At 34.9% G+C, this 12,727-nt stretch overlaps 1 protein-coding gene across 1 annotated transcript; it reads left to right on the top strand.

The window, feature by feature from the left end:
• The first annotated feature begins 1,928 nt into the window (after positions 1 to 1,928).
• On the top strand, positions 1,929 to 4,144 carry LOC148585756 (uncharacterized). Its single transcript, XM_088517034.1, has 2 exons — positions 1,929 to 3,799; positions 3,883 to 4,144. The coding sequence occupies exons 1-2, from the start codon at positions 1,941 to 1,943 to the stop codon at positions 4,142 to 4,144; spliced, it is 2,121 nt and encodes a 706-aa protein (XP_088373160.1). The 5' UTR covers positions 1,929 to 1,940.
• The last annotated feature ends 8,583 nt before the right edge of the window (positions 4,145 to 12,727 follow it).

Here is a 12,727-nt window from a genome sequence, read left to right as displayed (position 1 = left end):
ATAGTTGCTATACTAACTAAAGCCCTGTAAATCCTAACTATTTTGGTTTTTTATTTCTCACTCTGTATTCCAAATATTTGTTGCTTGTGTTTGCATTTGGTTCTTCGTTGATTATATATGTTTTGCATTTGGCAATTTATGCCATGCAAGTGCTTTTTGAGCTGGAATTTATTCTTATGGCCAATGAAAGTGTGCAAGTCTGCTCATTGTTCAATAGATTTTCTTTTGCTTATTTCTTTAGATTTTATTTTATTTTATTGTGCGCAAGCCTTCTTTCATTTTAAGCTGAAAAACATATATGTACATGCAAATCACAATAATTCTGAACATGTACTGGTAGGTTGGTTTTTGCAGAACTTCTTTTAAAATTGTCTTTGTTATATGTTTGAATTGGTTTTGTATTATTCAATATTGCTTTCTCTGCATTATTGATTAACTCAAGTATTTGTGCTGTGATGTAGGGTGTATGCTTAGATATATTTATTTATTCCTCAAGTTTTATGATATTGAGCTGCATTGCCTAGGTATGTGATCTTTACATGTCATTAGCTGAAATAAAGTTCTTTATGATAACCGAATCATGTGCTATATTCATGACATATCATGTTTGACAATGATATTGCATACGTTTGGGAGTTTCTTGTTAATAGCTTTTATATAAGTATTGGTACTGATCATTGCACTTTTTAGTGTAATTGTTTTTCTCATACTTAAATAGTTGCCTTATTTGACTTTCAGATTCTCATCCTTATATATCTTTCATTCCATCTATTGAAACAACATTATTTGAAATCTTTGGAACCATGGATTAAGTTGGTCTTTAGACATCGCTTGGCCATTAACAGGGGTGGACCTACACTTACAACACTTGGGGGGTCCTTGGCAAGCCCAAAGAATATCAAATTCCTTATAAGAGTGCTATTTTTTATGCTAGGGCCCCGGCAATATGACTTTATGTCCCTGGCAATATGACTTTTTTTTCCCTTTCCTTTCTATTCTAATATTATGTCAATTTTATTTGTTTATTTAAAAAAAAGGGGGAACTTCACTTACCCCCCTCTACTTTCGCGCTTTTTGCAAACACTCCCCCATTGTTTAAAACCTCTCACTTTGGTGTATCCAACTTTCGTTTCCATTCACTTTGCCCCTTTCGTTAGGATTTTCTGTTAAATCCTAACGGAAAAGGTGGAAAATTACAATCGTGCCCTTATTTTTTATTAAAAAATAATTTTTTTTAAAAAAAAAATTTAGGGGTAGAAAGGTCAAAAGTTAGCGGTAGGGGGGTATTTGAAAGGAAACGAAAGTTTGATGCACCAAAGTAAGAGGTTTTGAACAATAGGGGGTGTCTGCAAAAAGCACGAAAGTATAGGGGGTAAGTGAAGTTTCCCCTAAAAAAAAAAACTAAAAATGTTCCTCTAATAAAACAAATTTAATACCTCGATCTATCATTATAACTTATAAATCTTTTATAATGTAGTCACGCTATGGACAAGAGTTGGATGACAAAGTTTAGGGGTTCCGTTGAGTATATGAATGGAGCCAAATCATTTGTAGAATTTGCAGTTAGCAAGTCTACAAATAAGGAGTACATAATCTGCCCATGTAAGAAGTGTAAATTCAACAAGAGTCTTAGTCCAGAGTTGGTTTACACACATTTAACTGGTGGAACAGGAATTATACCTGGTTACACCGAATGGGTGCTCCATGGAGAAAGGATGTGTGATCTTGTTACTCAAAGAGAACCAACAGTTAAAGGATCTTCTTCAACCCCCGTACCTGACGAGTCGAGAACTATGAATGCCATGCTCCGTGATGTTTTTGGCATGCACCCGTCAATAACAGACGAATTTACTGGTCACATGGAAGCGCAACCTAATGTTGTAGAGTCAGTGCATGACGCAGTTGATGATGAGAGTGCGAGAAAATACTACAACTTGCGTATGGAATCAGAAAAGCCACTACATGATAAAACCAAACATAGCAAGCTAGGTGCTATTATACATCTATATAATTTAAAGTGTATGGGTGGAATTAGTAACACTATATTCACATCGTTGCTTGAGTTCATCAATCAGTTGCTTCCGACGGATGGTGAAGCCTTGCCAAAAAATACATATGAGGCCAAAAAGTTTTTGAGGGACTTGGGTCTTGGATATGAGAAGATTTTAGCTTGTCGAAATAATTGTATGTTATTTTGGAAGGATACTGAGCATTTAGATTTGTGTACAAAATGTGGATTATCAAAGTGGAAGGACGATATTAGAGATGGGCAATCTCGACCATCTAAAAGACGGCCCATTAAGGTGTTGCGATGGTTTCCACTAATACCACGCTTGCAAAGGTTGTTTATGTCGCAGCACACCGCTATCCATATGAGATGGCACGCTGATGGGCGCACAAAAGACGGAGTGTTGAGGCATCCGGCGGACGGTGAAGCATGGAAGTCATTTGATGAGAAATACCCAGAATTTGCATCAGATCCACGCAATGTAAGGCTTGGACTAACATCAGATGGATTTAATCCATTCGGTAACATGAACTCAACCCACAGCACTTGGCCTGTCATGGTAATTCCGTACAACTTGCCTCCTTGGTTGTGCATGAAACAACCAAATTTCATTTTATCCTTGATTATTCCAGGCCCAAGTTCACCTGGAATGGCAATAGATGTATACTTACAACCCTTGATATCAGAACTACAGGAATTATGGAATGCAGGAGTAAGCACATTTGATGTATCGATGAAGAAGTCCTTTGTGTTGCGATCGGCATTGATGTGGACAATAAATGATTTTCCGGCCTATGCAGATTTGTCAGGATATAGTACAAAGGGAAAAAAAGCATGTCCAATTTGTATGGGTTCAACACGGTCTAAATGGTTAAAACACGGGAAGAAATGTTGTTATTTGGGGCATAGGCGATATTTGCCTATGGATCATAGGTGGAGAATGAACAAAAGAGCTTTTGACGGTACACAAGAACTGGATGGTCCGCCTGTTGTGCCAAATGGCGAGGACATCTTGAGGCAATTAGACGTATTATTTGAAGGTGAGGACCATGACGCACGTAGAGAGAAAAGACAAAAGACCGCCCAAGATATAGATGGTACAAATGTTGATGTTGGGTGGAAGAAGAAAAGTATTTTCTTCACTTTGCCATATTGGAAAGATAATTTGTTACGACACAATCTTGATGTGATGCACATAGAAAAAAATGTCATGGACAATATACTTGGCACATTGCTTGACATTACAGGGAAGACAAAGGACAACCATGAAGCCCGTAAGGATTTGCAAAAAATGGGGTTGAGAGAAAAACTTCATCCATTCACCGACAACAATGGGAAAATATATCTGCCCGCAGCTTGCCACACAATGTCTAATGAGGAAAAAACTAGTTTCTTGAAAGTGATTAGAGATGTACGAGTGCCGGATGGATATGCATCGAATGTCTCCCGATGTGTCAAACTTAAGGAACGTACAATAGTGGGTTTGAAGAGTCATGATAGCCACATACTCATGCAACAAATTATGCCTATTGCGTTGCGCGGATCCTTGACAGACAAGGTTGTCAGGCCTCTAATGGAGTTGTCGCTATTCTTTCGAGGCATATGTTCGAAAACATTGTCAGAATCAGACCTAAACCGGCTCGAGAGTGATATCATCATAATTTTGTGTAAGCTAGAACAAATATTTCCACCCGGATTTTTTACTAGTATGGTTCATGTTGTTGTGCATTTAGTTCGAGAATGCCGACTTGGTGGACCGGTAGCGCTTCGGTGGATGTATCCGGTTGAGAGGTATTCAAATATATAATATTATATATTTTTATATATATGTATAATGAATTACTTCCATGAGCAAGGTGATTAAATGTATGTAGGAGTCTTGGAGGTTTAAAAAATGACGTGCGCAACAAATCTGCACCTGAAGGGTCTATTGCGGAAGGTTACGTAGCGAGAGAACTGGTGTCATTTGTTTCAATGTATTTAAATAATGCACCAACAGTACACAATAGGCCTCAAAGAAACCCTGATGAGGCTAAAGGGGCGGTAACACGAGTTAATCTTGACAACCGCACTTTGGCACAGGTTCATCGATATATTCTGTTTAACTCGGACGAGTTTCATCAATTGCGGATGTAAGTTGTATTCTTAGCACACGTTACTTCATTTATTACAGTTATTGGTGAATCATAAAACATTTAGTTCTAATATATATATATGGCCATATAGGAGACACTTGGATATGCTTCGGCAAGGAAACAATAGGAGGCGAATGACTGACATTGAATTAGACACACAACATAAGGAGCAATTTTGTGATTGGTATCGCGACTACGTAAGATGCAAGACATGTATTCCAAATAATAACTTAAATTAAAAGTTTCAATAATATATTAAATATTTTTATTATTAATACTAAATCGCAGGTTAATCGAATGGATGCAACATGTCGCACTGAACTGGGGGTGAAGCTTGTATGCCATTCTAAAGGGCCTATTCAAAATGCTCTAGAATATAACCGCTACGTAGTTAACGGTTCATTGTTTCGTACTTTGGCCCACGATGAAGGTAAAAAGACTCAAAACAGTGGCGTGTGTGTGCCAACCATTGATGGCTATACATATTATGGGAAGTTGACTAGAATAATCGAGGTAGAGTACTACGACACCACTAGATATGTGTTGTTCAAGTGTGATTGGGCTGACATAAGAAGGGGTAGGGGCTACAAGGAGGACCAATATGGGTTCACGCTTGTGAATTTTAAAAACCTGATACACGTGGGAAAACAAATTACTGATGAGCCGTATGTGTTATCTTCGCAAGTATCACAAGTATTTTACGTCACTGATGAAAGGCACCCAGATTGGTCTTGCGTTATAAGGACTAAACCTCGAAACGTGTACGACATTGGTGAGGGCGAAGGCAATGATGATTCATATGCCAACTACCATGAGAGTGAGCCGTTAAACTTAAACATTACTCATGATCCGAACATTGTCGTTGAATGTTGCCGAAACGACCTACCTCCAGCCGACCTACCCATACCCTCCAAACGACCTACTTCCAAACGACCTACCTCCAAACGACCTACCTCCAAACAACTTACCTCCAAACGACCTACCTCCAAACGACATGGGTATGCGTTTTTTTCAAATTATTATAATTGTTTATAATTACAATAATTATATATATATATATATATATATATATATATATATATATATATATATATATATATATATATATATATATATATATATATTTGAATGTGATATCACCTTCCTTATTTATCTTGTAGGTGAAAAACATGTCAAGAAAAAGAACCTGGTCAAAGTTACCAGTACGAGATCAAATTTCGGCAATAATACCGCCGTCACAACAATCGGCTTTGTACGCCGACGATGATACACAGGGCCTGCAAGCCGGACTATACCGACCTATACCACTATACCGACCTATACCACCTCAGGATCAGGTTCATGATGATGGTGAATGGGCTAGTGATCATCATGTACATACTAACATAGAAAGGTTAATCGATCCACAATTTAATCCGTTCGATGGTGATGATGAGAATAGGCCTCACTCCACACATGGGTGGGATCATGAGTGCAATGCCACACAGGAGCCGGATGGGCAAGATCATGATACAGATGACACACAGGAGCCAGATGATCCTCTGTTAGCCCATAATGAGGTCCGAACAGTAGGTATGTATATGTTTTGTATTTATTTATGTTATAAAATCTTCTAATGATGTCGTTCATATGTTATATACATTATATATAATCTTAAACGTGATTCATATGTTACACAAATACAGATGAAGAAGGAAAATTTCATGTGCGGATTCTAAGTGGTCCGCTTAATATGTGGAGTATCCCAAAAAGGGAGAGGATTGTCGTTGAATTTAATAGTGTGGGTCAGCCTGTAGGTGTTAGCGGTCAGAAATTACGTAGGTGCGCTGGATATTATGTTCGTAACGGTGGTATTGTGGGCATAGGTGCACCTACTTGGAAGCAGGTTCCAAATGACAGAAAGGAAGAAATTTGGAACATGTTGATGGTATGTCTTTGATGTAATTTATTGTTGTTTTGTGTTGTTTTTTATTTATTTTTTGCATGTTTCTACCTGTTGCGTCTCTGCTTGTTGTAGATGAAATTCTATGTACCTCCTCATCTACAAATGGATGATATTAAACGATGCGCATTCATGGACTTCGGAAAAAAGTTGAGAAATTACAAGCATGTGGTGAAGAAATCTCTTAAACTCAAAGACGACGATACGAAGGAAAGCGTTCTACAGTCGACGCAACACTTTGGACAAGTCAACCCAGCGGAATTGGAAAGCGCCGTCAGCATATGGATGACTCAGAAGAATAAGGTATGTCATGTTTGAGTCACTTATCATACTGATGCAATCGTATGAAGACTAACATAATCATAATGTAATTTATGTAGGATATGGCTAAAAAGAACAAGGAAATACGAGACAAGTACAATATGCCACACTCGGCTGGCTCGAGGAGCTTTGCCTATATTGCACATGAGATTGTATGTTATTTTCAACATATATAATTGTATTAGTGTATATATCAGCAACACTAATAAATTTTATGTATTTTTTTTATTTTTTTAAGAGGAAAAAAGGGAAAACTCCTACGAGGGCGGTCGTTTACGATGTAACCCACACGAGAAAGGATGGTAGTTTCCTCAATGCAGACATTGAGGACAAAGTTGTATGTGATTAACTTGTATATTTAATTTGTGTACCATTGTGTTTATTTTTTCAAAAACACTGTAATATGGTAAGTCTTTATGAGTCGATTAGTTGGTGCGTAATATTTTTCCATATTCTATATAAATATAGGAGAAGATGAGGGCTCTAAGTTCACAGGACACTGCAGTAAGCTCAAGCTTGACACAGGGATCAATAAATTGGGCAACTGACGACGCTTATGCCAAGGTCATGGAGAATGCAGAATATACTGGTCGTTTACGAGGAATGGGACCTGGGCATCTACCAGTCAAAAGCAGCACACATGCAAATAAATCATCGATCTCAGCTGCACAAGTCCCCGCATTACTTGAGCGCATAAATGAACAAAAGCAACAGATTTCCAAACAAAACGAACAGATTGCCATGTTAACATCTGCCTATGTCGACGTCAAGAAATTTATGGAAAATTGTTTTGCGAGCCAAAGAACGAGCAACATAAACATGTGTACTCCACATGACACCGAGTGTCCCGGTGTTGTGAGAGCAGGATCATCAGTCGGTAATCGACCGGGTAATTAATTAACCTTAATTACACTATATTAGTTATATTTACATTTTCATGATTAAAAATGTTACTAAAGAACATATATATGATTGCATAATATACATTTGCATTTATTTATATATAGGTGAGAATGAATTAACAAATGAAGATGAGCATGCAGCTGATGCAGAAGGCGACCATTGTGGATCATCACAAAGTATGTGCAGTAGATCTTCATATCTTAGTCACTTGTAATATAATCTAATTATATATAGGTTTGCACTTTTAAAATAGTTAGATATAGGTTTGTAATTTAATTTTTTTTTTTTTGTTTTATCATTTGCAGGTAATCGTTAAGTGACGTACGTATACTTGACATTTTAGGTTGGGTATGTATTTGACGCCAAATGCTAAGCGAACTCGTTGATATATTTTATTTCATATGCAATATACAATTTTTGTACACTCTTTTAAGAGGTGGTACACTTTATGTTTATGATATCGTTTTGGATATTTTATTTCATATGTATGGTACAATTTTTGTTAACTCTTTAAGATGTGGTACACTTTGTGTTTATAATATCATCATTTTGAATTTAGATGTCTTATGAGATACAAGATTGTATATATGGATTAGATATGTATTGTGATATATATATATATATATATATATATATATATATATTGATGAATGGAGAAAATATTTATGGATTAATCTAATATTTATGGAGAAAATACGCAATACAATATTGTATTGTGTATTGTATATCAGGAGAAAATAAAAAATATATATGGATTGCATGGGAAAAATATTTTTTCTATATATTAATTATTGGATGCGTGTCGCACCATGCAAGCGCTCCCATATAGAAACAGGGGCGCTTTACACGCAAGCGCCCCTTTTTATGAAAGGGGGCACTTGCCCACCTGAGCGCCCCCTTTTTAGAATGAGGGCGCTTCCTAGGCAAGTGCCCCCTTTTAAAAAAGGAGGCGCTTCCTAGGCAATCGATCCCTTTTAAAAAAGGGGGCGCTTGCCTAGGAAGCGCCCTCATTTTCAAAAGGGGGCGCTTGATTAGGAAGTGCCCCCTTTTTTAAATGGGGGCGCTTACCTGGCAAGCGCCCCCTTTTTTAGGAAGTGCCCCTATTTAAAAAAGGGGGCACTTGCCTAGGAAGTGCCCCCATTTAAAAAAGGGGGCGCTTGCCTAGGAAGCGCCACCTTTTTTAAATGGGGGCGTTTTTCAACAAAGCGCCCCCTTTTTTAAAAGGGGGCGTTTTTCACCACTAAGCGCCCCCTTTTAAAAAAGGGGGCGCTTTATTCCAAACGTCCCTTTTTTAAGGCGCTTTTTAGTAAAAAAACGTCTCAAACTTAAATTCTAGTCGCCATAAAAACCGACGTGTCCCAAGTGTCTCTAATCAAGCGTTGCGAAATCAATAGGGACGGTTTTTTGGCCAAAAATGCCCCAAATAACCATGTCGCTAAACCTTGTTTTTTTTGTAGTGTGCCTAATCTTTGTTGTTTCACATTTTTCTTATTTTTCGCATCTTACAAGTATTGAGAAATATGATGAATTTTCTAACATTTTGGACTTTGGAAGAAGCTAGAAAGTTTATACATGAAGAAGTCTCTAATTAACCATTTGTATTTGAAGCAACAGTTATGTCCTCGAGATGTATATATGAAGGTACGCATTTTTATGATCATCTTGATAAATTTAATAAAATTCTTATGAACTTCAAAAATATTGATATTGAAGTTCATGATGTGCATCGAGCCATGATCCTCAAAAAGTATGGCATTATAAATTTGAATGTCCGAAGCTGAAAATAAAGAGAAATGTTATAAGCCAAGTTCCTCTTCACTAGTTGGTGTTGTCGAGGAAAAATTTTGAGGGTTCGGAACCTATCCTTGTAGTTGTCGTTTTTTTATGGTCATTTTAACAAGAAGTGCCAAGTGGGTCCTTGATATTGCCGGTACTGTCCCCTAAAAATGATTGGTTTACTGCATTTGAGTCCGTCAATGGTAGTTCAGTTTTAATGGAAAATAATGTTGCGTGCAAGATTGTTGGTATTGGTGCAGTCAAAATAACGTTGAATGACGAAATTGTTAGGATTTTGACAAATGTTGGACATATACTAAATTCGAAAAAAAAAAAAAAAAAAATCTTGTCTTTTGGTTTTTAAACTCTTTTGGATACAAGTACAAATGTAAAATATCGGCTGAAGTAAACAAATTCCCAAAAAAAAAACCGATCGAGAAGGAGTCGGCTAGGCAAAACCAAGAGCAAATTGAAGAGCAAAATTGGTGGGATCCACTGACTTGATTGGTTTAAGTCACCCAACTCAACAAAAACCTATTCCAAAAGCTGAAACTGCTTTACCAAGAAACTTGGTTGGTGTTAAGAGAAATGTACTACCACCTACAAGATTGAATGCCAAGGTCAAATGGTTATGAATAATAATATGAGCTCTAAAATAATGACAATGTGTTTGGTGGTTGATGCTTTGGGCAACTGTACCATTCGGCCTTGTCTCTACAATGCTGTAAGACTGCAGGCAGATAATTACTTGATGAGAAAAGAATTCGTGGGATCCAAGTGGTCGTTGTCGAGATATGATAAATTCAATTTAAAAGCTATTCAAACGGCTATAAAGATTGCCCAACAAGAGGGTCTTTTTGTGTACTTGGGATTTGGCCAGTTTTGAGATGGTTTAAAACCTTACAATCATCTCTTTTACAATTATTGGAGTCTGGGAAAATAGACATTTGCTTTTTCAAAGAGGAAAACTGTGATCCTAAGGTTGAGCTTGAATTTCTGGCAAACACTGCCAAGAGGCTATGGTGATGTTAGGCCTTTGATGGATACATTGCAAAGCATGGAAAAGAGATTGTCCAAGTTCCAACCATTGGGGATGCAAAGGATATTGTTGATGCTATTTGCAAGTGGATTTCATCTGGATTGGTAAAAATGTTACCTCTTTTTGAATTAAGAGGGAAGAATGTAACGGCTCTATTTTGCATGAAAGGGTTAATAGTTTAATAAAGAATAAGTATTAGTAGTAAGATCGGATTAAAGTCCTTGGCTACTTGAAGGGCATTGAAATTTATGTAAACTTTTGCAACCCTAATTGAGATATGGTTGTATAAGGAAATTAGGAATTGTAATAGTCATATATGAGCCTAGGGTTGTCTTTAAAAGAATCTTATTTAGTGTTCTCATCATCTTATGTGGATATTATTTTCTAAAAGCACATAAAGAAAAAGAAAAAAAAAAAAAAAACTTACCCCACTAATCCTACATATTTTTTTTTTAAAAAAAATATCCACCTGCATAAGATCAAGAGAATACTAGGAAAAATAAGTCAAGTTATTTGACTTATTAATTACTGATGTAGAACAAAAATCACTTTGGTTTGGAAGTGTGATTGAAGAAATTCTTAGTAATACTATTTTTTTTTTTTTGGATGAATTAGTAATGGATTACTTGCTAATATATTTGTTCGTTTTTCTTAATTATTTGTCGTTAAATAGATATATGGAAGAGAAAGTTTAGAAATGAGGAAAACTTGGTTGATTTTGGACATTTTTTAGTACTAAAAAATGTCCGATAATTAAGAAACTTACGAGTTCAAGAAACTTCTATCAAATAACAAAAACAAAATTTAAAACCAAATCCTGTTAGATTCCAGGCCATGGGCAGGCACTAGGAAAGTTGATCGACTTGATTTACTAAGTATATTAAACCATTAGGAAATTTTTTTTTTTTTTTTTAATGTCCCTTTATTCAACAGAACTTCCATTTTATTGAATTAAAACTTTCTTTTTCTTTTTTTCACTATATTTGAAATTCCCTTTTCTTCCTAATTTTTCACTGTAATTGGAATAGAGGAAAAGGAGGAAATCCATTTCATATATAGGTTAGATGTAGCTTATCTCTCTAAAAAAATAAAAAATAAAAAATAAAAAATAAAAATAAAAACTTCAAGAAACTCATCTGAACTTTCACGCGTTATGAAAGTACTCCAAAAGTTCAAAAACTCTCAATTAAGGGTATTGAAATTTCATTTTTTTTTCAATTACTCCATTCCATTAGAATTTTTCATTAAATCTTGTCAAAATTCTCAAAATACTCCTATTTTTTATTATAAAAAATAAAATACAAAATTGTAAAGATACAGGTGTAAAAAATTGTAATAAAAAAATACTTGCAATATTTTTACTACATCTTTGCAATTTTTTTTTATTTTATATATATATAAAGGAGTATTTCCAGCATTTTGACAAAAATTAACGAAAAATTATAACAAAATTAAGTAAGTAAAAGAAATTGAAAATTCGATACTCTTTATTGAGAGTTTTTACACTTTAAGAAATTGTATTAAAACAAGTGAAAATTCTGAAATTTCCAAAAAAATATCTTATAAAACAAAAAAATTTAGAAGGAACCCGACATTCATGATGCAAGAAACGTGGAAGTGTTAATGAGCCAAGCATTTTAATAGCAAATCTTGTAGCATGTGCATTTTAACATGCAACCCACCAGTCATTCATTCTTTTAATTCCCTTTTGGTTACAGAATACAAATTCTTCTCATAATGCTTTCACCAACAAGTATAAATTTCTTTTTCTTCTTCTTTTTTATTTTTTATTTCTTTTTTATTTTTTTATGAATACTAAAAAGTATGATATAATTAACCATATAATGTAAACAGGACTGGTCATGAGCTACAAGATTTTGAAAGTAATTGCTTAAAATGATAGATCGTATTGTGATTGTCATCTCAGCAGGTGCCAGGTCGTATTTTAGAGGACATGCCATCAGGCTGTTTCTAGTCCCTCCTTTTGGATTGTAAGGCCAGGCGTCGGAGGATAATTAAACTCGTTTGTCTGGGTAGGTAGTTTATTTAGATAAATGGGTCTTATATAGAATTTTTTTTCTTTATCTATTTAAATTGCTAACAAATTAGGACAAATTGTTTGAAAAAACTTCACAAAACTCTTCTGAAATATCACTCGTTTTAAAAGTATCCCTTTGAAGTTAAATTCTAAAACTTTCGATTAAGCGTATAGACCTTTGAATTTCTTCCATTACCCAATTTCGATAGAATTTCCTATTAAATCTTGTAAAAATTCTTAAAATAACCTTATTGTTTATTAGAAAAAAAATAAAATAAAAATTCTAATGATCCAGGTGTTTATATATATATATATAAAAAAAAAATTAAAAAAAAAAAAACATCTTTGCAATATTTTTGCAACATCGTTGTAATTTTTTTTTATTAAAAAAAATGGGTATTTTACTATTTTGATCAAATTTAACAGAAAATCCTAACATAAATGGGTAATTGAAATAAATTGAAAGTTCGATGCTATTAATTAAGAGTTTTTTTTAACTTTAGTGATAATATGAAAATTTATAATAATTTTGTAAAATTTTTCCTAATTGTTTTAGATTCAAATC

This window comes from Corylus avellana, chromosome 5 (assembly GCF_965113065.1).
Source record: "Corylus avellana chromosome 5, dhCorAvel1.hap1.2, whole genome shotgun sequence".
In the NCBI taxonomy this organism is placed as follows: Eukaryota; Viridiplantae; Streptophyta; class Magnoliopsida; order Fagales; family Betulaceae; genus Corylus; species Corylus avellana.
The sequence above is the reverse complement of the archived record's forward strand: the minus strand, read 5'-3'. Positions and strand labels throughout refer to the sequence as shown.

Bases quoted from the DNA above. Each gene is read 5' to 3' on its own strand.
- LOC148585756 (XM_088517034.1), top strand. From the start codon at position 1,941: ATGGAATCAGAAAAGCCACTACATGATAAAACCAAACATAGCAAGCTA. The intron at 3,800-3,882 runs GTATTCAAATAT...AAATGTATGTAG, and splicing joins TGGATGTATCCGGTTGAGAG to GAGTCTTGGAGGTTTAAAAA.